This window comes from Arachis stenosperma, chromosome 10, assembly GCF_014773155.1.
Source record: "Arachis stenosperma cultivar V10309 chromosome 10, arast.V10309.gnm1.PFL2, whole genome shotgun sequence".
In the NCBI taxonomy this organism is placed as follows: domain Eukaryota; kingdom Viridiplantae; phylum Streptophyta; class Magnoliopsida; order Fabales; family Fabaceae; genus Arachis; species Arachis stenosperma.
In genome coordinates this window covers 96014967-96040367 of record NC_080386.1, presented here as the reverse complement: position 1 = coordinate 96040367, position 25401 = coordinate 96014967, and the positions used below count along the sequence as shown (strand labels likewise).

At 35.6% G+C, this 25401-nt stretch overlaps 2 protein-coding genes and 1 non-coding gene across 3 annotated transcripts; 1 reads left to right on the top strand and 2 right to left on the bottom strand.

The window, feature by feature from the left end:
• Positions 1–3316: 3316 nt before the first annotated feature.
• LOC130959002 (small nucleolar RNA R71) lies at positions 3317–3423 on the bottom strand. The gene has a single exon (XR_009078101.1). It is a non-coding gene; the product is annotated as a small nucleolar RNA R71 (small nucleolar RNA).
• A 7217-nt stretch (positions 3424–10640) lies between these two features.
• LOC130954359 (uncharacterized) lies at positions 10641–15846 on the bottom strand. Its single transcript, XM_057881102.1, has 9 exons — positions 15759–15846; positions 14555–14803; positions 13596–13772; positions 13319–13411; positions 12949–13131; positions 12752–12854; positions 12457–12639; positions 11544–12121; positions 10641–11456 (listed from the first exon to the last, which is right to left on the bottom strand). Exons 2-9 carry the CDS (start codon positions 14756–14758, stop codon positions 10872–10874), a joined length of 2106 nt encoding a protein of 701 aa, XP_057737085.1. The 5' UTR covers positions 14759–14803; positions 15759–15846; the 3' UTR covers positions 10641–10871.
• A 389-nt stretch (positions 15847–16235) lies between these two features.
• Positions 16236–18882, top strand: LOC130954360 (uncharacterized). The gene is made up of 6 exons (XM_057881103.1): positions 16236–16864; positions 17245–17445; positions 17531–17630; positions 17861–18061; positions 18174–18236; positions 18543–18882. The coding sequence occupies exons 1-6, from the start codon at positions 16236–16238 to the stop codon at positions 18654–18656; spliced, it is 1308 nt and encodes a 435-aa protein (XP_057737086.1). The 3' UTR covers positions 18657–18882.
• The last annotated feature ends 6519 nt before the right edge of the window (positions 18883–25401 follow it).

The window sequence follows — 25401 nt, the reverse complement described above, 5'->3', positions numbered from 1 at the left end:
TCCCCATATCCATACCATGACTAGAGAGGGAATTCTTCATCCTCAACTTGTCAATCACGAAAAGAAAGGGAATCCTTCATCCTCAACTTGCCAAAACCGTGAGCAAGACAACGCCACCGCCCTTACCGTGGGCAGGACAAAATCACTATCTACACAATGATACTGCCACCACAAACAAGCGGTATGGAACCTCCGTCTTTGATTGGTGCAGGTGCCAAACCGAATATCCAATCGGTACACAAGTGGGATAATACCCAGACCTTGCTACAAACAGATGTCCAATCAACACGCAAGCAGGATATCACCTAAACCTTGACAATCCAACTATTTAGGCCATAACCAATCTTTATCATCACGCTTTAATAATTTCATAAGCGATTTAAATCATTGACTTCAATCAGTTATCCATTTCATCCATATAAATTCATAAATTTCCTATCATGCACCGTTTTTCCAATTCTTTAACATGTGAGTGGAATGAAATATCCATCTTCACCGCGGGTTGGATAAAACCTCCATTCCCACAACTATATCGCAACTACGGAACAAGCGGGATGAGACCTCCATCTTTTCCTAGTGCAAGTTCCAAAGCAATGTCAAATCAATACACAAGTGGAATATCATCCGGACCTTGCCAAAATAGTGATTCAGATCTCATTCAATTCACAGTAAAATCTCTACTCAGTAAGTACATTTGCCACACGCCCTCATCAATACTCATTAACTTTGATCCACAATCTCATCCAAAATATCCATTTCATCTAATCCATATGTTCACACTCATTCTAGGGCTTAGAAACTAGTTATCGGACCTTAATTGGGGGTTACAGAAGCTTAGAAGCTTACCGAAAAAGTCAAACAGCCAAAAACAAAATTTAAGCGAGAAAACAGGACTTTGATGCGTGTACATCTTTAGTGTTTTTTCCTCTTATTTTCAAATGATTTATTAAGAATTTTTGTTAAATTATCAATGAATTCGAGGTTAGAATGAATATTACTTCGATTAGTTAAATTTGATTGATTACAAGATGGTTTAGAATGAAGACACAAGGCAACATAATGGAAATTGGAAACAGAAAGCTCTCTGGAACAGAAGGATACTGGAAACAAAAGCAACAAAGAAACAAAAAGCTCCTGGAAAGCAAAAGGAGCCTGGGCGTTATACGTGAACCAATATGGCATACTACATGAAGGAAGAAAAAGGAATCTGTGCGTACGCACAACTATGAATCATTAACCATCTCACGTAGTACGTAGCCAGTTTCATGTACTACGCAGGAGAGGTGCGTACACACCCACACATGCCGACGCACAACATAGGAGATTTTGGCATTGTGTGTATACGCACACACTTGTGCGTACGCACAAGTGAAATTTCACATAATACATGAGATTTCCTACGTACAACGCTAGGGCAAGAAATAAGGCAAACTTAGTAAAATTGGCTCACGTACAATGCAGCCTACTTCACGTTGTACGTGAGCCCAAAGAGGACATTCCAGGACCAATCTCTCATACCACGTACAATGTGGAACAGGCCACGTACTACATGGACCTTGCTGCCTCTTCCAGAATCTCAAATTAAGGTCTTCTGTTCTTCAACTTCTCAGCCCTTTGAAGGATCAATCACAAGGCTATTAATGAGGATAGTTATTAAAGATCACAAGCAATCAAGGAAGAGATCTTTTCGGTGGAAAATAATTAGGAAAAGATTTGATTCTGTTTTAATTTTTAGTTTTTGATTTTATTTGAATTTGCAATTAGGGTTAGTATAAAAGGGAAAAGGGTTCTAACCTCTTCTCTGCTTCATCCATTTGGAGTTTCAATTTCTTAAGAATTTAAAAAACAAGCATGAGTTTCTAATTCTCCTCTGTTAATCTTCGGAGCTCTATTAGTTTTATGGATTATACAATTACTTTTCTATTTCTAATTGATGCAATTGATTTCTCTTTAAGAAATAGTTTTCGTTCTTCATCTCAAAGGGCTTGAATATGTTGGAAAACAATTCTTTTTTGACTTGGATGTTATTAATATCTTGAAAAATTGATTAATTGAATTAAGCTTGAAAACCAATTATCATAATTCTTAAGTTTTGAAACTGGATTGATAAGTGACGTAAAATCAACTAGGTTAAATTCTTATGAATTGTGTGGTTTTATGATCAGCGGACGTTCTTAAAATCTTTTCTTGATTAAGTGACTAAGGAATTAGCGTTTAATTAGGTTAAAGAGAAATTGAATTACTAAGGGATTGGAATTTAATTACTAATGATTTGTCGTATAAGAATCATTGCATGATTAGAATAGAAAGTGAAAAGTGCTAATTCGGATGACTAACATCTCTAAAACCTTAACTTTTTCAATCATACATTACTTCATACTCACTGTTTGCTTCTCTGTTTATTTCGCTTACGTACTATTTTATGTTCTAAAGCTTTCAAAACTTTAATTTGGTTGTCTAACTAGAATAATTGGTTGATTTTGCTTGCTTAACTCGTCAATCCTCGTGGGATTGACCCTCATTCACCTGAGGTATTACTTGATTCGACCTGGTGTACTTGCCAGTATTTTGTAGATTGTAAAATCCGCATCAAATTGTTGGCGTTGTTGTCGGGAATTGATTGTGGTTAACAAACTATTGATCAATTGATTTCCTAGATTAGACCTTTTTAATTTTGTTTAATTACTGTTCTGTGTTTTATTCCCCCGCTGAGAATTCTCTTCACATCGTGAAGGGAATTCCAATTTGATTTCCTTGTTATTTTTGTCTATGCAGAATAACAGGGATAAAGAATTGCTTCAGTACGATCCTGATATTGAAAGAACTTTTCGGTAGTAGAGAAAACAGGCTAGAAACCAATGAGTTGTAAGAAGAGATTGAAAAAGTGGTTGAAAAAGAATTCTCTGAACAAGACATGACATAGAACAATGTCAACGTCCCTCCACCTAGAAGGACTCTCATCTCTTACATTAATCCCAATCCAGATAGTTGTGGGAGCAGCATCATTACACCCATTGTCCGAGCCAACAATTTTGAATTGAAGCCACAGTTTGTCACATTGGTTCAACAGAATTGCCAGTTCAGTGAAAGCCCACAGGAAAATCCTAATCTATTCATCTCCAATTTCCTGCAAATATGTGACACTGTCAAGACAAATGGTGTCGCGGCTGAGGTATATCGTTTATTGCTGTTCCCTTTTGCTATAAGAGATCGAGCTAAGCAGTGGCTAGAGAATCAGCGCAAGAAGAGCATAGCCACATGGGATGATTTAGTCACTAAGTTCTTAAACAAGTTCTTCCCACCCCAGAAGTTAACTAAGCTCAGAACCGATGTCTAAACCTTTAAACAACAAGAAGGAGAGTCCTTATATGGAACTTGGGAAAGGTTTAAGGAGATGCTCAAAAAATGTCCTGATAATATGTTTGTTGACTGGGTCCAGCTTCAGATATTTTATGATGGAAGATCTTTATATATGAAGAAAACTACTGAAGAAGCATAAGGATTGATTGAAATGGTGGCTAATAATCAGTATCTTTACTCCTCTAAAAGATCAGCAATGAAAGGAGTCATGGATTTAGATATTCAAGATACCATTTTGGCTCAGAATAAAGTTATGTCCCAATAGATCAATGCAACATCTCAACAAATCAATGCAATTACTCAACACCTAGGAGGAATGCAAGTGTCAATAGTAAGCTCTCAAGAAAATTCTTATGGTGTCAGTAATGGATTTTCTCAAGGTGAAGGGATAGAGTATGGACAAGCCTCACTAGAGCAAGTGAATTACATGGGCAATCCTCAAAGACCACCCCAAAATGACCCCTTCTCTAAGACCTATAACCCCGGATAGAGAAACCATCCAAATTTTGGGTGGGAAAACCAAAACCAAAGGCCTAATCAACTCAATAACACCCCTCAATCCACTCACTTCAATCCCCAACAGAACAACTTTAATAACAACCAGCAGAATGCCTTCAACAATCACCACCAAAACCCAAATAACCATTCTGTAAACCACCAAAAGCCACCCCCTCTGAATCCCACCCCACAAAACACCCAGAGACTATCCAACCTTGAAATAGCCCTAGAAAAATTTATGGAAAAAACAAGCCTTAGTTTTAAGAACTAAGAAGCCTCAATTAGAAATCCACAAATATTCTCCCCAATGATACAATTTCTAACTCAAATGAGGAGTGCAAGGTCATTAGCTTGAGAAGTAGAAGAGTAGTGGAAAAGACATAGATGAAGTTCTTGTTGTTGAGAACAAAAAAGAAGCTCCAGAGGAAGAAAATGCCTCTGATGACAGCATGAACATCTCTCCCCAGCCACCACAAATTCAAATTTCTAGGAGCACACCTAAAGAGAACAGTCAAGTGCTTGAATACAAGCCACGGATCCCATATCCTCAGATTACACAAAGAGGCCAAAGACCAACAGTTTTCCAAAATTTTGGAGGTTTTTAAGAAGCTCCAGATTAATATTCCTTTTGCAGAAGCTCTTGAACAAATGCCACTATATGCAAAATTCATGAAGGAGCTAATTTCAAGAAGAGGAATTGGAAGGAGAATGAAACAGTGATTTGTACAAAAGAATGTAGTGCCATCATCCAGAAAAATCTCCCTGAGAAATTAAAGGATCCAGGCAGTTTTGTTATTCTCTGTTCCATTGGTGAAGTCACTATTGAGGAGCAAGCATCAATCTCATGCCATTATCCTTGATACACAAGCTTCAAATTGAAGAGGTAAAACCCACCAGAATTTCTTTACAACTTGTTGACCATTCTCTTAAATTTTCTTTAGGTGTTGTTGAGAACTTACTGTTGAAAATAGTTCTCTTAAATTGAAGAGAACTATTTTTGACACCTTTTCTTCTATCTTTCTCTCCCTTAGTTGTGCTCTGTACACAAGCCCCTAAAACACAAATTTACTTAGTTAGCAGAGTATTTTAGAAGCAACTGAACCGAATTTTCAAGGGAATTTTTTATTTAATTTACCATCGTACGAGTTGCTTCCTTAGCTATCCGCTCGAGCAGAAGACTTCGTGTCCAGTGGGCCACCCACGGTCTCCTAGTAGTCTCAGGTGCATCCACTCAAGGGAACTTGGAATCATGGAAATATATCATCATCAAAACAAACATGCAGCCATCAATGGACTGTTTCTTTCCCTGCTTCCGGGCTTCGATCCCCTTCCTCAAGAAACTCATCACATGAGTTGCCCAATCCCATTATCGGATGTTGTCCACACAAAGGGCAGGGGGCTTATGGATTAGGGAGGCCGTGCTCACCGTCGTCGGCAGCAAGAAGCACTTCTAGGCAAAGACGACAAAAGTCCTCTTGAATCAGACTTTGACAAAGATGCCAATGTAGCACTTTTGAAGCAGTCGATTATCTGCTTGTTTTGCTCACTGATTTTGCCGTACTCAAATTTCTCAGGAAAATGATTCTCTACAACATTTTAATAGCAAAAAATCAGTAAAAATGGCTCAGTTTTATTTTTTGTACCCAAATGAACCAAAAATAAAGGAACCAAAGAACCGAAATAAGCACAAGTTGAAGGGATATTATCGCCGTGGTTTATGCCCAGTGCATCTGCTACCTTGGCAGGTGTTATGTATATTCTGCCATGCAAACTGTCCAAGTATCCATAATAGTCATCATAGCAAGCAATCAATTCTCTCAAGAACTTGTGAGAAACATTCATTTCAGGGATATGTGTTAACGAACTGAATCCCATTTCGTCGACAATATCTCTCTTTTGCTAACTCATTGCCTTGAACAACATCGCTATTGCTTTTGTCTGGCATCTGAGATGTGAGTTTTCTGCAAGGTTTTGAAATAGTATGTTATGATATATTTATAAAACAAAATAAAGTTTATTTGAATGAAAGGCGATAAATATATTTAATGTGTATATATGCTTACGTTATAGTGCGGCTTCTGTTTTTTGGTCACCATCATCTTTTTCATTTTTGTTGTAAGGACAAAACAATTTGGTCAATACTTCACTAAATACATCGACAAGCACAAGCATTCATATTTTAATCAAGTGAATGAAAATCACCAACTCCAATGAACCGAACTCCATTCATGTTTGAATAAAATGTGATAAACATTCAATCAACAAGAAAATATTTCTTCATGCAAAAGAACTCAACTGAACACACTAACAATCAAGTGAAATAAAATCACCAACTCCAATGAACCGTACAATATATCACAGAAAATAACAACACTAACCATTTGTATGCCCTAGTTACGTAAAAAAAATAGAATCAGAATAACTCGATCTACTAAACGAAGCAAATCAATCCACTAAATCTTAAATCTAACTAGGAGAAACACGAGAATGTGAGATTTTAAATGAACAGTTATTTTTCTCACACCTTTTGCAGTATCTATTCTTGATTTTGTTTGTTTCTTCTTCTTTATTTCAAAATCTTAACACGATTCTGGAGTAGAAGCAGTTTTTGCCGAGAACACGAATGAGCTTTGAGAGATTTTGAGAGAGATTTGAACTCTAGCAGTGGTTTCGAGGTTGAAGAAAGAATGTTGTTTCATAATGAAGACGCGAATGAATGTTAAACGTTTCGGGAGGTTTGGGCGCATGTAATACACGCTTATTTAATGGGATTGGTATTTTTTGTGTTGGGCCAACTTGGATGGACTTGGATAAAAAATTACATGGATGTGTAGCCCAACTATATATATATATATATATATATATATATATATATATATATATATATATATATATATATATATATATATATGGACGAAACGACATCGTTTTTGTCAAAAATGTGAAAATCGGTCGGGTACTGATTCGGTTCGACTGGACGGTTTCTAGTCAGTTCAGTGACTCAATCACGGTTTTTCGTCGTCTTTAGTTATATTTATCGTCGTTAGGGTTGGAAGTGAGTCAAGCTAGCTCATGAGCCAACTCGAGCTCGACTCATTAATAACTCTAAACTCGTGAACTGATGAGCCAAGGTTGAGCCTAAAGTTGAGCTCATAAATTAAATGAGTCGAGTTTGAGCTTGAATAAACTCAGTTCATTAGCTTGTGAGTTGGCTCAATTATATATATAATATTAAAAGTATAGATTAAATACATATAGGATATGCATATTAAAAATTATATATATAATAGTAATATATAATTTTGCATATATATTAATGTTCTTAATTATTTAAAATATTAGTCATTTTTTGATATATAATTTTGATATAGGACATAATAAAAAATTTATAATTGATAGATAGACAATATATAAAATTTATCTTTTTAAATATTTTTTAATATATATAAGTTATAATTTATTGATATAGAATATTATATTATGTTTCTATTATTTGAGCTAGCTCATGAGCTTGAGCTAGCTCGTGAGCTTTCTTTGAGCCGAGTTTGAGCTTACAAAATATGCTCAATTGTTAATGAGTCGAGTTATGAGTCAAGCTTAATTGTTGTGAGTCGTGCTTGAGCTTTGTCTAGCTTGACTAAGCTCGACTCATTTTCAGCCCTAATCGTCGTCATTGCCTCCTCTCCTTCTCCTCCTTCTTTTCTCATTTGATTTATTTTTTTCTTTCTTTTTTCTCCTGCTCTTTTATTGTCATCACTATCATAATCTTTTTCTTCTTCTTTTTGGTTAAATATAACACCGTTAGTTTAACGATAAGAAAAGTACATCATATTTCTATTATCACAGTTAAAAAATTTCGATACTATTTTTCTTATAAATTCTGCACAATTGATCATAATCATCATCGTCGTTTCTTCTTGTTCTTCTTCTTCCACCAAACCTGTTCACATTCTTGTAATTCTTATTTCACCAAACATATTCACATTTTCGTATGCTACGTTTGTTTTCAGGGACGGGATATTGAGATAGGGATATGGAGATATAAAATCGTGTTTGACAGATGAGACATGGACAAAAATATTGTGTCCAGAGATATTGAATTAGTGTATTTTGTATCCATCCTGACAGGAAGGACATAGAGACATTAACAAGAGACACAACTTATTTTTTATTTTTTCTTTCATTATTCTTGTTAATTTTTTTATAATTATATATTTTTATTATTATATTTTTCTTTTCAAATTTTTTGAATGAAAAAAAATAAAAACAAATTGGATTTTCATAATTTGTTCTAATTTATCACCAAACAAAATACAAGAATACAAAATTTTGTGTCTCTATCCTTTGTGTCTTGTTCACAATGTCTTGTCTTGTCATGTTCTCAGAAACAAACGCAACCATAATTCTTGTTTCACTAAACTTGTGTAACGATTACAAAATTTTGGTGTTAAAATTAAGAAACTTCTTCTTCACATTCTCATAATTCTTATTTCACCAAACCCATTCACATTCTCTTAATTCTTGTTTCACTAAACTTGTATAACGATTATGAAAAATCTGTTCCCATTCTCGTAATTCTTATTTCACGAAACTTGTGTCACAATTACGAAATTTCGATGTTAAAATTAAGAAACTTCTTATGTTATGGCTTCTTCTTCTTTCACCAAATCTATTCACATTCTTGTAATTATTATTTCACCAAATCTGCTCACATTCTCGTAATTCTAGTTTCACCAAACCTGTGTCACAATTACGAAATTTTAATGTTAAAATTAAGAAACTTCTTATGTCACAACTAAACAATTAAAAGGTTTCGGTATTATTTTTTTATTTCTTTCATATTCTCATAATTCTTATTTCATCCTCTTAACAAGAACTTGTGGCACGCTTGATGCTAAAATAAAGAAATTTCTTGTGTCTCCTTCTTCTTTCACAATCTTATAATTCTTATTTCACCCTCTTAACAAGAATCTGTCACAGCTACGAAATTTCGATGTTAAAATTAAGAAATTTCTTATGTCACGGTTAAAAAATTTCAATATTATTTTTTGATAAATTCTGAATAACTCAAAATTTCTCCTCCTCCTCTTCTTCTTTTTCTTCAGTTTAATATCATACAATCAATTCAATAATAACAAAACATACCATTTAATTAAAAATGTCATAGAAAATTTTGGTAAATGATATAAAAATATTTATAGAATCATAAATCCAAAACCTTAATTCACTCAACAATTTTCGGTAAATGATACAAAAACTATTTAACGAATCATGAGTCCAAAACCTTAATTCACTCAAGCGACAAAATACATTCAAATATATTTTTGAAAAAAAAATACATCAATTTATTTGTTGTAAATGATATAGAAATAGCTAAACCTCTTATATATGAATTCATACCACTCAAGTAGTTTAATGATAAAAAAGTACATCATTTAGTTAAAAATAATCCGTTAAAAAATTTCAATGTTACGGATAAAAAATTTCGGTGTCAAAATACTAAATTTTCTGTGTCATGGTTTAAAATTTTCGGTACTATTTTTTTGATAAATTATGTACAATTCAAAACCCTATTAATAATCATCATCATCATCATCTTGTTTCACATTCTCATAATTCTTATTTCACTTTATTAACAATTTGTATCACGGTTAAGAAATTTTAATGTCAAAATTAGAAAACTTTTTGTGTCACAGTTAAAAAATTTCGGTGCTATTTTTTGATAAATTCTGCATAACTCAAAACTTTTAATGATAAATTCTTCTTTGTCATCGTCATCTTCTTTTCCTGATCATTTTCTCCTTCTTGATTCACCTTTTCATAATTATTCATGTTTGAAAAGAATAAAAACAAAAAAAATAAAAAATCAAAGAAATATATATATATATATAATGCTGCAAAATCATTAAGAAGAAATGGAGGAAAAGAAAAAAAAATGTAGCAATAAAAAAATAACGATGAAAAAGAAATACGTGAATAAGAAGAAAGAATGTAAAGAAAAAGAATATATTTATATTAACGAGTGTGGGATACAAACGATCACGTCAGTGAGAAGACATACTCTCACTAATAAAATTATTTTTTTTTGGATTTAGACCAACTTAGTTGAACTTGATTGCCAATAAAACTTGATTATGTAGTAGGGCTGAAAATAAAAATGCAAAAAAAAAAAAAACTTGGGGATCTTTTACTTAAATTTACTCCGTCGTATCCAGCTATTGCATTAAAATTTCATACAACTTAATAGTAATTTAATACTTTTGTAAATGTTGACTACTATAGTATAGGACTATAGGCTTATTATAAACTATATATATATATATATATATATATATATATATATATATATATATATATATATATATATATATATATATATCAAGATTATGTTGGACATAAAAATCAAGATTTTAATTTTCAAAAGTTTACACTATTAATATATTTAAAATCGAATCTAAGTATCAATACAAATTAAAAGCTATTCAATGAAACAAATAAATTATATTTCCTGAGAGAATTGAACCACTGCTTACAAAAGATCTATTGCATAGGTATGAATTAACTAAACTGAATCACTGGTTATCAAAATAAATATAGCGAAGATTACCATCTACCACTCTCCAGTCTCCAAGCTTACCTATGATCACATCAAAGAAAAGAAAATCTTGCCTTTGATTGCAGACAAGCTTGAAAGCAAGATGTTAACAACTTTGTATCCAACATATTATGTCTAACTGACTATAAATATTAATAATTTACAAGTTCATAAGACAATGGGGATATATATCTGTTCCAAGGGATGAAAAAGTAAACGAAGCACAACAAAATTGGTTAACATCTATACCAATGGCTTGTGCCTATGAAGCCTTGAACTCTCACTAGCAACAAATTCTAGTTTATCCCAAATTTACATCTCAGCAACTAAGAAAATAAATGGAGAAATTGACTATTACCACTATTTACCTTAACTGATGTTATTCTGAATATCCTATAAACTATCTTTCAGTTAGATACTATTCGCCCCTCTTCACATCACTCTGAGAACATTCTTTGTTCCTCTGCTTTGCCATCCCTGGAACAACAATCATTGTGCTCTCAGATGACAAAGCGCTGGAATCCGCCTTCTTATCAATTGTTGGCGAACTCGGTTCTGATTTCCTGTAACTTCCGAATTTGATATCGAGTTGACATAAGGAGGAATTCTTGGCCTGCTCAGAGATAGTAAAATGAATAGACTCCTGGACTTCTGGTGTGCTTTTTTGGTGAATGCTTGAAAGAAGAGGGAATTCTTCCTTTGCAAGCTCAAACGGCCTTGAATTACCGTTTGCGCCAGGTGTCTCATTGGAATGAACCTCCTCTGGTGGCTGCTTTTTCTGAGGTGCTTTAGGCAATGCATTATGACTCATGCCTGAAGGAATTGCAAATTCTTCATTTGCAACCTTGACAATATTTGAATTACTGTTTGTTTCTTTGGAATGAACCTCCTCCGGTGGTGGCTTTTTCGGAGGTGATTTTGGTAACACATTATGGTGATTCACAGGAGCATTTCTCCTTGGTTTGTTCTCCTTTACGCGCATATCCCAATAAGAATTACGAGTCTGCAAGATTCAACAATGTTAAGAGATGACATAGCTAACAAAATCTAAATAGATAGAGAAAAGTTTGATAAAGAAGAAAAAATGTACCACATCAGGTATGTATGTGCCAGTTCCTCGTGATTTCCGTATTTCTTCAAGGCCGAAAGTTGCATGCGGAACATTCTGTCGATAGAATGTATGTGCTGGGGCATATACATCGGTTTGTATAGGGACATATACATCATTCTGTATCGGTACATAAACATCAGGACATGTTGGGGCATATACATCTGTCTGTATTGGTACATATACAGTAGCACCACTTTGATAATACAAATTCCAGTTTTGCTGCGTCGATACTGCATGGATGTCAGCCTGAGTGGCTGATGATTGTGAGCTTGGAAGTGCAGATAACGGCCTGGGAGAGCTACAGTATAACTGAAGATATTGTAGGGCATCATAGTAATTTTCACAATCTCCATAGAGTACAGGTTCTTCACATCTTCCAGTACCAAATGCATGAACAGGAACTTCAACATCTGGCCTTTGCCCTTTCCCATTTCTGTCCAAAGTGTTCATGAAAAACCTCTCTAGTGCTGAACCCATCTTTTCCCCAGGAAGTGCAAGGATCTCCTTAAGCTTTCGAGCTCCAAAGGAAAGAGCAAATCTAATTCGATGCAAATTTCCTGCAGGCAATAAGGCTACGACTAAGCAAAGGAAAAGTGTGAAAATTTACAGATTTGAAATTTCATAAAATACCATGCCCAATAGCTTAGTTACTTAAGCATCATATATAAAACACTAGAAGAGACCAATAGATATATAAACATCTGCAAAGATGTTGAAGCAAGTCTTGATGCATTTGTTAATTGTATGCAAAATTGTAGTGAACTCATACATGGTTTCCAATCATGTATATATTCCTCCAAAGTACAATAATTTCCATGAGATAATGTTAGAATCTACATAAATTTCTCAAGTCCCTAAATTGTTATGAAGGATCAAGTCCTTAAAATATTACCTCTGCTGACGCTACGACCTAGGTTGTTGTCGTTTCTTAGAGGATCCAAAATGTTCATATACTTGGTGGGAAATTCATGAGTTTTAGTCTCAGACTCTTTTGCTAAAATAGAGCACATATCCCTGTAATTTTTCAGAAACTCTTTGTCAAGCAAAAAACCGCCCCGCTCACATTCTGGTGTCTCTGCAACATGCACGAGTTGAGATTATCAATGACGAACACTTGAAAACTAAACAATCCCATCGTCATATATAAATCCAATTGCTAATATGATCCAATAATGCTTATCACATACCAATAATTTCTGGAAGTGAAGATAAGGGCTTGGAACCATCAATTGTGACATAGTTACTTTCCCAATCAAACGCACTGTAGTAGTCCAAAAATTTGTACAACACCTGCTAACAGTAGCAGTCAGCGGGTTTCTTCTTCACATATATGCAAATTGAAGCGATGACAGGACAAACAAAATTTACTCAAGATTCAATTTACCTCTAGAGGACCACGCAATGATGAATGATAAAGATTGATAATATACAAAACTAATATTTCCACTGCATATGTGGATAACAGGCCATGGTGTGCACCAAGAATTCGGCTCTCATAATAGCACCAAGCTTTGATTAAGATAATACTGCGCTTCAAAAGATGGTTTTTCCCAGCAAGTTTGTCAACCTGAGAAGTTTTTAAACAAAAATATAAAACTAGAATTAGCAATTCACCATATTAACAGGAAAAAGAAATGAATTGTAGTCAGATTTGGTTAAAAAAAAATAAAAAGTCGAGCAACAATCATTTCAAAGAAACATAGCATCAAGAACTCAACATGAATAGTAGGGAATTAGCACAAATTAGATTTCACCTGCTCAAGAAAGTGCATAGCACAAAGTCCAGCCATCTGATTGAAAGAGATGTCAACTGCAATATTCTTCACCGTGCATTTCACAACTTGGACCTGCAGTCCATCATCCAAACATCAAAATCAAGTCTAGTAAAATTGAGAGTTAGCGATATTGTATGAATAAGATTCATATTCGATTCGATAGTTTGTTTTTTAAAAAATCAAGATAGCATTTGAAATACAAACATTAACTTCAAAGTTCTAATCAAAACAAAGAATAAGATAGTTTGCCCTTAACCTTTGCATGTATATGTTGTATGTCTGTCACCTGGAATTCAGAATTGCCTTTACTTTGGAGCATACTGCATACCATGTTAGCCAAATCCTCCTCATCCTTTTCATGACTGAGAGCTGTCAAGTCAATATCTCCATCTGGAAGATAAGTTTTTAGGGGGACTGAACCAAATGGAAAGACCTGTACATGGCCCAAAAAAGGGAAAAACATTCATATATGGCCAATGCTATAAAATTGGTATAATGCATATTCATGAATAAATGAACTTGTTATTAGCAATTAAAAGTCCAGGCTTTTAAAATTAGAAGTAATGACGCATCAACTAGAACCAGAAACAAGGTTAAGAAAATCATCGATGTTTGAATTGAAGGCAAATGATTTTAAGAGATTGTGTCCAATCCCCAAGACAACAAATGGTCCGAGGAAGTGAAGATGCGCATTCAAACTTTCAGCTGATAGGGGACAATGGTGAATTTCTGTAATTGAGGAAGTTCAATGTGTAAAGCGAACTGAACGCATCACATGGAAGGTTGAAGAAAGTAGTATCATATTGATCACTAGACTTAAATTGGAAATGATAACTTTCATCTTCCATGGATAAAATCTATTTTAGATTTTGAAGGAAATCAATTTAGTCATATAAATTAAGACTGCGGCATACAGGAGAAAAAACAAGGTTGCTGTACCCTAATAACATTAATCCATTAAGAAAATAATGTAATATGGCTTCTTAGGGTAGTAAAAACATACTAGAATCTAAATGCTCTTGAAAGGAAAAGAAAGATAGGATAACCAAAAAGGGATATATAAGTACCAACCAACCAATCATCCATAAACAAAACAGACATCAAAGAACATTCAATGCATGATTAGGCGGACACAAATGCAACAGATTAAAAGAAAAGGCCAATGTTGCACCAATGGAAATTACAAATATGCAAATTGGATCAAAATATTCTAACCTCTGCTCCATAGTAACCTCTAATCAGCCTCCGAACATATTCAATAATCTCCTTTCTAGTCACCTCAGAAATTACATTTGGTTGAATTGTACATAGTATCTCTTGGGCCCTTTCTTCAGCCATCAGCCATAGTTCCTCATCGAAGAACAGCAGTTGTTGGTTAGGCAAGGATGGGGGAAACAAATTTTCTTGCCTATTTTCCATGGTAGCTGCAAATACCAAAACTCAGATATCCTGCAAATTAAAATCCTAGAAAAAACCAAAACACAAAATGTCAGCATTGTATACAATCACTGTGCATAAAACAGTAAAACATACCCCAAAAGCATGGATCTTTTTACAAGGAAATGAAGTTCATCAAAACAGAACCAATTAGCCAAATTACATTCCAGTGAACCTAGGATGATGGATAAGATAGAACAAGCAGTACTAGTTAGTCAAATCTACAGTGAATGATGCAAAGTTCTATAGTTGAAAGTCACACAATGCGGCCAATAAGCCCCCACCCAAACCATCAATCACTCCTCATCCAATCCAAATGCTTGCGAAAGAGAACTATGCAGGAAAAGCAGTCACATGATACAGGAACAAAAAAAAAAAAAAATAATTGGAAGGAAAAACTTGTAAAATAGAGCAGTGACAAATTTGAAGAAACAATGATCATGAGTTAAGACTGCAATTGAGGTGAATTCTGATGGACAAGACATGCAGAAAACTTCTCTCACAATTCACCATCAAAATCAAATTGTAACTCCAATAGTGAGTTCCTTTACTTTATATTACAATGAAGTGAAGCCTGCATCATTAGTGAACCAACACAAAACCAAGCAAGCCATTGATGGCTGAGATGCTGAGTCAAGGATAGGAGAGAAGGAGGTCCTTGTTATGGTTTCAAATGTCATAACATGTATGATATCAATATTTTGACAAATTCAAATTCAGCACTTACGTTTGATGCAGAAAATTTAGATCACTAACCATTCAACCATGCAGAGAGGAACATAAAAGAATGTACATTGAGCTGAGATGGCACCCAAAAACCAAAAACTAATGGCCTTCTGAATTTAAATAAAAAAATAACAACTATATAGTCACAGAATTTTCCCTCCATGAAAAACCCCATTGTGTCCTCTCACTCACCTCAATAAAGGTGATCAGCCATAAGAGCAGAAGTGAAGAGAAGCAGAAGGGAGAAAAGTAATACCTTCAAGAAACGCAAAAGAAAAAAAGGTGATGACTTTTCTGTTCTGTCGGTCACCTTTCAAGCTGAAACAAACACCGACAGAACACCATCGCCAATGGCAGAATGAGCAGTAAAATCATAAGCCCTAAGAGGCACAGAAACTCATTCTCTCAAAACTCAAAAGCCCCCAATTGCTGAAAAGCACTGTAGAGTTACGGTGGTCCCCACCAACTATACACCGGGGTTGGTAGCCTCTGAAATCTGATGTGTCTCGATCATCTGGTTCCCTTAAATACCCAAAAAACAGAACCTTTTTTGGTAAAAAAAAAAAAACACCTACACACCCCCAGATTTTCAAAACCCCAAACTTCATCCACAAACACGTGTAATCTGCATAGGGCTTTTGAAATTTTGTCATAATTTGATTAAAGAAACCGCACATAAATACAAAGACGGTTACACAGACTTCCAGCAATTCTTCGTCATCAGTTTCCCGCCATGTTGACGGCCGCAACTCTCACTCCTCTATCCTCATCTAATTTTCGCATTTCACGTAACTCAATTCCTCAAAATCCGTGTCGTAGCTCCAAAGTCAACACCTTTCTACCGAATTTCAGGGGTGGCTGCAAATGTGAGACTCAAACTGAAAGGGGGTTAGAGTTTGAAATTGGCGGTGCATTCTACCGGCAAGAGAGCGCCTCCGGGAGGGATCTCGGAGTACTCGCCGCTTTCTTGCATAAGAAGTCCAATGGGAGCTTGCGCGTGCTTGATGCGCTTTGCGGTTGCGGTGTTCGTTCGCTTCGGTACTTGGTTGAAGCTGAGGCTGATTTTGTTGCTGCCAATGATGCGAATGATAGCTATGGAAGCACCATTGCAGAGAATTTGTCGAGGGTGAAGAAGGGTTCTTGTGATGAGAGTGGAGAGAGATGGAAGGTTACTCATTTGGAGGCTAATCGTGTGATGGTGGATTATTATCTTCAAAAGAGTTTTTTTGATTTCATTGATGTTGATTCTTTTGGGAGTGATTCATCTTTCTTGAGGTCTGCCATGAATGCTTTGAGGCTGGGTGGTTTGCTCTATGTGACTTCTACTGATGGATACTCTTCTGGTGGACACCGTCCCCATCAGTAAGAATCTAATATTATTTAGTTTTTGTTTTATATTTTTTTATGTCATAATCTTAGCTAGTTCAATTATAGATTTGTAGGTCATTCATTCATGTCTTCTAATTTATTCTTGGTTTTGATGCTTTCCCTAGTTTTGATGATGTTTTGTAACACAGTTGTACAAGTGTTGGTGTCTGTTTAAACATGTGACAGTTGCGATGGCTGGTTTGAGAGGGTTTTAGTAGTTTTGATGATATGTTGTGACCAAGTTGGACTAATCTTAGTGTCTGTGTATGAACAAGTGAAATTTGCGGTGCCTGGTTTGTGTTTGTTCTGGGAAATTCAATGCGACTAGGCAAGTTTTGACATGTTCTGTAACTACTATCTGTTTTTATTGCTAGTTCGTTAGCTGCATATGGAGCCTATGTACGCCCTATGCCATATTCGAATGAGGTTGGTTTGCGAATGCTTATAGGTGGAGCTGCCAGGGAGGCTGCAGTGTTAGGGTATCATATTACTCCCTTGTTTTCGTACTATGCGTATCACGGACCTGTTTTCAGAGTCTTACTCAGATTAAATCGTGGCAAGATTCATGACAGTAGGTAATGTACTTCTCTGCTTGTGTTGCACCTTTGATCTTGTTTGTGTTACTCCCTTGATTTGATTTATAACTCATACTTATTGTAGGCATTATGGCTATATTGGTTATTGCCACAAATGTGGAAATTCTCATGAATATTCTTGGGATCAACTTGGTCAGATTAGTTGCTCTTGCAGTATGCCGATGGTATATTTCAGGTCTTCCATAAGATTTCTTGAAGTTTGTTTGTTTGAATCCTAAGTTCCAGATATATTTGTTGCTTTTTCCTATTCAATATGCTTTGTAAGTTATGTAGCAGCAACGAATTTATGTTATGTAACACTTATGTTTTACTCTTCCATTTCTGTCATTGCTTAAATTATTGACTTATATAACTATTGAAGCTTCTGTAATCTTTTATTACTTTTTATTTTCAGGTTTCAAACTCCCTTGTGGTGTCTGGACCGCTTTGGACCGGACCTCTTCACGATGCTGCATATCTTACGGACATGCTAAATCTAGCGAAGGAGTGGGAATGGGTTGAATGTGACAGTAAAAACAGTCTTGGAAAGCTTATAAACCGAATGATTGATGAAAGTGACCCTAAGTTGCCATTTGGGTATATCAAGTTGGATGAGGTGCTTGTGCTTCTTGTTGAAGCGTTGTCTTTATTATTGAACTGTAGGAAAGGAATGTTTAGCTATTTGGTCAGAATAATAACTTACAGTAGTTCTTGTTGTACTTACTCAGATGGCAAGCCGCGCAAAAATTAATTCTCCATCTCTAAAGGCCTTGATGAATGCCATGCACCAGGTATTCTATAACATGGTAACAGAATCAAAGTCATAAATTGTGTAGTTTATTAGTTACGCATTTCTCCATTGGATGATCTTTGTTAAGAATATATTTTATTTCACTTTATTTCAAAGTTGATGATAGCCATCCTAAAATTAAAATTTTTAACATCGTAGAAAATAACCTTACTGCTTACAGTAGACATGAGAATGATAGGAAGCAATGATATTCTTGATCTATATAGTCGACCTCACTTAGTATGATAAGGTTTCGTTGTTGTTGTGTTGTAGAAAATGATTTAGAAACTGTGTTGTTTGATTGCAGGAGGGTTATGCTGCAAGCAGGTCTCACATAGCCACAAATGCAATCAAGACCAATTGCCCCATGACAGAATGCATTAGGATTGCAAAAGAACTATTACAAGTTCCTGTTTCATAATGGTTTCGTTGCTAAACCTATATTTAGTTGTAAAACCGCACAGGTAGTGCCACCCAAGGTCTTCATGGTTTGATGCTCGAAAGTGTTAAATGTAGAATCTATTTTTCTAGGTCAAATCAAGTTTTGTGCCCTAATTTGGTGTTTCAATTAACAGCGAGATAGATATGCATTACGTTTATCTCCCAGTAAGAACATTTTTCAGGAAAACTATTTAATAATATTGATGATCGAGATTCTAAACTCCATTATTCATAATATTTTTTCTTTTAAACACTTAAAACTCTGTTTAGAATACACAAACACTTCTTTCATCACACTGTAGCAAATTACCAATCTCTCTAATACTGTGATTCTAGGTTTTTTTCCGCGTTTGGATGAGGCTGAGTGTTGATAGGGATTTTTTACGGAAAAGTATATTTTTTTGTCTCTAATATTTACTATAGTAAAAAGCATTCATGACGTTTAAGTTGATTCAATTTTGTGTTTAATATTTTTGATTTATTTAATTTTATCCTTAACATTTTTTATTTTTGTCAAAACTATCCTTTGACATTTTTTATTTTGGCCCTAGTATTTTAGATGGAGTTAACATCTAAAGGTAATTTTGACACAAATAAAAAATTAAGACAAAGTTAAATCAAATTAAATGTTAAAAATTAAACATATATATATATATATATATATATATAAAAACAAACGTTAAGGACAAAAAAATTATTTTATTTTTTTTAATATATAAGTAGATTCAAATTCCTAACAAGAGAACAAATATGCTAACTAATGGAGCAATTCAAGTTATATTATTACATTCTTTGTTGATTAAATAAATATTAATTATTTATTTTTTATATTTTATATCAATGGTCAAATTTAAAAAGATACCATGTTATTCAGGATAACCATCTTCTACGGTAAGATTATAAAATAAAAGTAAAATTACTAAATTATTTGTTACCTCTAATAATAAAGCATTTCTAAGGACTGAGCATTAAGCTCTACTCTTCACATGCCACAGTAGCATTCGTCTCAAATAAGTATAATGACTATAAATTTTTTTCTCAATCTAATAATCATCATATTATATTATTCTACCATTAAATATGCTGACGTAACACATTATAGCGAGTCTTTATATGATTATCTTTTAAATATTATTTTTGAAAAATATTATTAATGATAAAATTTATTAACAATTAAAGATTAATTATGCGTTGTGAATTTTGTTAATAATTTTAATATTTTATATCATATTTTTTTAATAATTATATTGATTCTTTTTTATATCTATATAACATTATAAATAAAGTGTTTTATTTATGATACATGAATGTAAATTCTAAAATCAAAATTTATTTATTTTTTCATTTTTTTTACCTTCGTTAACTATTTCATATGAAAATAATGTATTTTTTCTTTTTTACTTTGTAATGCAATTGCTTGTTTACTATAGTCATTTATAATAGATCATATCTATAAAGTTTCATCTTTAAGTTATATTCATTAATTCTAGTGCTAATTTTATTTACGTGAGAGTTCAGTGTAAAAACTATGTTAAATATGTTATTTTTAACTCTTTTTAGAATGTGGATAAAGTTAACTTTCTTAAAAATAGTTCAATTTATTATTTAGCAATTATAATTTTAGAGATTCGAAATTTTATCACCATAATCATATTTCAGTGCATCCAAATTTTCTATCTTCGATTGATAATCTTTAAAATAAAGTATATAATGAAATCACATTTTTTTTATTTTAGGTTCGGTTTTCAAAAACTTGTATAAAATTTATAAATACAACTTGAAAGATTTATGCAGGTTTAATAGTCTATCTTTTATTTTCTTTTTTAATTCTAAAATAACACTTCTTACTCATGGTAATTTTATTTTAATATTTGAGATACTATTAACTATTTAGTATGTTAATGTATTGCTATTGACGGAACAAGGGGCAATATGATCTCTTAATATGATTTTTTTTTTTGAACCAAGTAAGCTCAACACAGAGGTGGAGCAGGAAAGTACAAGAAAAGTTTAGAGAAAATACAGGACCATGAAAAAGCAGAAAAGGTATAATCCGTTATTTCTGGCATAACTATCAACAACCAAACGGATTAACATGACACCATTCCCTGTAACTCAAAACCGATTTGTTTATAATTCCATCAACTCCCGTCTCTGATTTCTGAAAAACTCTGCTATTCCGTTCCAACCAAATGTTTCAAATAATCGCGAAGAAACTTATCATCCACTTCTTGTGCTCCGAACTACGACCAGGTACTCCAATCCAACTTTCAAAGAGTCCTTTGATAGTCTCCGGAATAACCCAAGGCCTATCAACATACGTCAACCAAACGCACCACACCTGCCACGTAAACTCACAGCCAAGAAATAGATGATGCACAAATTCTACCTCTTTTTTATACAATACACAAATATTATCATTTTGGTGAATAATTCCTAGCCTACTCAATCTCTCTTTAATGTTAACCCTGCCTACTAAGACAAACCATGCAAAAAGCTCAACTCTTGGAGGAACCCATCCTTTCCAGATGGTGCTAGTGAAGCTGTAGCTTGTGATGTCTTTCGAGAGGGTCTCTTTCTGCAACACCTGCACAAAGGAGTTAGTAGAAAAAATACCTGTTCTGTCAAATTTCCATATAACTGTATCCTCTCTATTTGCAGATATTCTGACAATTCGTAGCCGATCGTGAAGTTGATTAAGAAGCTCTAATTCCCATTGGAATAAATCTCGCCGCCACTGAAAGTTCCATACCCACTCTAACCCACCCCAAAACCCACAGTCCCCTATTACAGATCCTGTTTGATTCGAAACAGAGAATAGCCTCGGAAAATTCTCTTTCAAAGAGCCACTTTCTAGCCAATCATCCTCCCAAAAACGGATATGTCTACCATTTCCCACTTCCATAGACAAACCACTAATAATCTTCTCTCTTACCTGTTGCTCCTGAATATTAAGCTGGCAGATATCTCTCCATGGGCCACGTCTTATCGGTAGAGGCTGTTTTGACAACATTACATTTGGGTTCAGCTGGTTACAGGAACATACCACCTTCTTCCACAGCGGACAATCCTCCTTGGAAAAGCGCCACCACCACTTGAACAAGAGTCACATATTTCTGATCAATGCATCTCCCACCCCTAAACTCCCTAGCTTTGTCAGAGCTTGCACCACCTCCCACTTCACAAGCGGTATACCATGGTTCCCATCTTATTTACTCCATAAAAACCTCCTCTGTAATTGAATTAGCTTTTCTGCCACCGACTTTGGCATCTTATACAGGCTAAGGTAGTAGACCGGCAAGCTATTGAGTACAGATTTTATGAGAACCAGCTTGCCAGCTTTGTTGAGAGACTTTGCTTTCCATAAACTGAGCTTATCTTCCACCTTGTCTATGATCGGTTTCCAGGTCTTCACCAACCGAGGATTCGCACCTAGGGGGATTCCTAAGTACCTAACAGGTAGAGCAGCCTCTGTACATCCCAATAGACCACACATATTCGTCACCCACTCCTGCTCACAGTTAATGAAAATCAAGTTCGACTTATCAAAATTAATACTCAAGCCAGACATCAACTCAAAACAACGCAGAAGCCTCTTATAATTCATGATTGTCTCCGTTTCCTGGGGGAAAATATGATTGTATCATCTGTAAATTGCAAATGCGACAGCTCGATGTTGTCCCTACCAACCAGCAGTAGAGAGATCTGCCCATTCCTGACCACCTCCCCCACCATCCGGTGCAAGACGTCAGCTACAAGGACAAACAGAAAGGGAGAAAGAGGATCTCCTTGTCTAAGACCTCTCTCCATATTGAACGGCTTAGATGGTGACCCATTAATCAAAATCGACATAGACGCTGTAGTCACGCATTCCTTCACCCATGTCCTCCATCTCAGACCAAAGCCCATTTTTTGTAATACAATATCCACAAAGCTCCATCTCACTCTGTCGTAAGCCTTCTGAAAGTCTAACTTGATTATTGCCGCCTTCTTCTTAGTCAACTTCAACCATTGGACCGTCTCACAAGCAATAAGCGCACCATCATGTATTTTGCGGCCCTTTACAAACACAGACTAAGTCTCTCCCACTAGCCATGGCATCACTGACCGCATTCTTCTCACTAGAACCTTTGATATGACCTTATACACGCAACCAACCATACTAATTGGCCAAAGGTCTCTTATTTCCTTAGCTCCCACAAACTTTGGAGCTAGCGCCATCCATGTTATATTAGCATCCGTCGGTAACCTCGCACTTTGAAAGAAACCCAACACAGCTGCAGTAAATTCCTGGCCAATCTCACTCCAAAATTTCTTTATGAAGTTCATATTAAATCCATCACTACCTGGCGCTTTACTGGACTCACATTCCCAAACTACCTTATGTATTTCCTCCGGTAATGGCATCACCTCTAACCCTGATGCCTCTTCATCATCAATTTGCTTTACCAACCCATCACGGAACCCGATTAAAGGGGCATATTCCTGCCGATACAGTTCTTTATAAAACCCTCTGATCGCAATCTTTATTCTGCCCTAATTCCGCACCAACCTTCCATTAATTATCAGAGAGTCAATTCTGTTGTTCCTCCTTCTAGCCGACGCTAGGTTATGGAAGTACCTAGTATTATTGTCCATATCTCTCATATGTTTAGACCGCGACATCTGTTTCCAGTGAATCTCCTTTCTGGTATACCATTTTGCACAACATGTCACCAGGGCTTTCCATCTAGCCTCCACTGTGCCGTCATAATTGCCAGTACTTACGAGATCATCAACCTTTTTAATTTCTTCCTCCAACTTCTTTATCTGGTTGTCCATGTCCCCAAAATTGTCTTTATGCCATCTTCTCAAAGGTACCGTCAAAGCCTTGAGCTTGTTAGTGAATTGAACATTGCCCAAATTCCTCCATTCATCCTTCACCATTCTTAGGATACCCTCATGACTAAACCAGGAATCCAGGCTTCGAAATGGCCTCGGTCCCACACTTAGTCTTGTATCTTCTAGGATCAATGGGCAGTGATCTGATAGACCTCTAGGACCCCCTTTTAACCGAGTATCTGGGAACTCCTCGAGCCACTCTACACTGACAAGGACCCTATCAATGCGGCTACACGATTGGCCTCGAAACCATGTGAACTTCCGATCCGTCAGCAGTAAGTCGACTAGCTGTAAATCTAGCACCCAATCCTTAAACTCTTCTGCTGCTGCCGATAAACTAGTAGCGCCCTTCCTTTCCTCTACCCGAAGTATCTCATTAAAGTTACCCATGAAACAAAACGGAACCTGACATAATCCCACAACATAACTCTTGCCACATCACTAGTTTCTCACTCCGCCCATGAGCCCCATACACCAAGCAGAATGCATAGTTGAAGTTATTTTTTGTTAGCAGACCTTCAACACACAGCCAGCCATCCCCTTTATAGCAGTTCAAACGTTTAAATAACAAGTCATCCCACATTAACATTAAACCTCCAGAGGCACCTATTGATTCCACATACTCCCAGCCCACCCTGTCACAACCCCACAACCGTATTACATCAAACTTAGTCACAATTTCTCGCTTAGTTTCAATCATGCATATTCAACCTATTCTTTTTCTTTAACTCTTTCACCATACTCAATTTCCCGATCCCTCCTAATCCTCTAATATTCCAACAGCTATAAATCATTTTAAAATATTTTTACATACCTTGATATGTTTCTTGGGCCTGCTCCTCCTGGCTTTCTCCTTCTGTTTTGCCATCCTTCTTTTTGCCGCGATAGCTTCATTCTGACTTTGTAAAATCGCCATAATGTTTACATCTTCATCATATAACACTGCACTAGACTTCACTCCCAATTGCCATGTTTTCTTGTTTTCATCTAACTGTTCTTCCCTCATTTGCATTTGATCAAGCGTTTGATTTGTCTCTTGTACTCCTGTGGTTAACCCAACATCCTTGCTAACCGGCTCTCTGTCCTTCCCATTACTCATAGCTTCATCCATACCTTCTATCCTTGGCACATTGGTCTCCATTACATGGGGTTGAAGCCGTTGTCCTCTCTCTCTACTAAGCCCCCATGCACTTTGACTCCGCGCCTCCTGCTCCTCCAAACGGTCAGCCCCATCCTCCATTCTCCAGCCCGTCACCTTCCAACAGCCCCTATAGACCCCAACTTTCCACAGGCCCACGAACTAAGTGGCCCAAAGGGGATTTGGCCTTGTAGCTAAGTTTTTGACCCTCTCCATACTTTGTATCATAGCCCATATAAAGTTTCCTTTGTTGTCTTATTTCCACATTGTTAGGTTCGCTTTCCTTATGAACGAGTTCCTCTGTAACCGTTCTTTCTGATTCAAACTCCCCACCCTCATTAGATCCCTCACAATCAGCTCTCTCATTAAATCTATTAATTTCAAACGTAGCTGTTTTTTGTTGGAGATGATATGGAATTAAATTCTTTTGATTATACTCATTCAAAAAAATTTCTTGTGTTACCATTGTACCCTTGTCATCAACGTCGCCTATGGTCCATGGTGTAACTAGCTCAGCCGCCGGATCCCAAGCCGCCGTCTTCAACAAATTTCCTCCGGCCACAACACTAGAGTTTTCATACATTGACCTCTCGATAGTATCTTCCAACAAACATTTCTCTTTGTAGTCCTCACGGCCCACCTCCTTTACAAAAATATCGAAGCCACTAGTACCAACTGTGATATGAATCCATTCATGAATTATGTC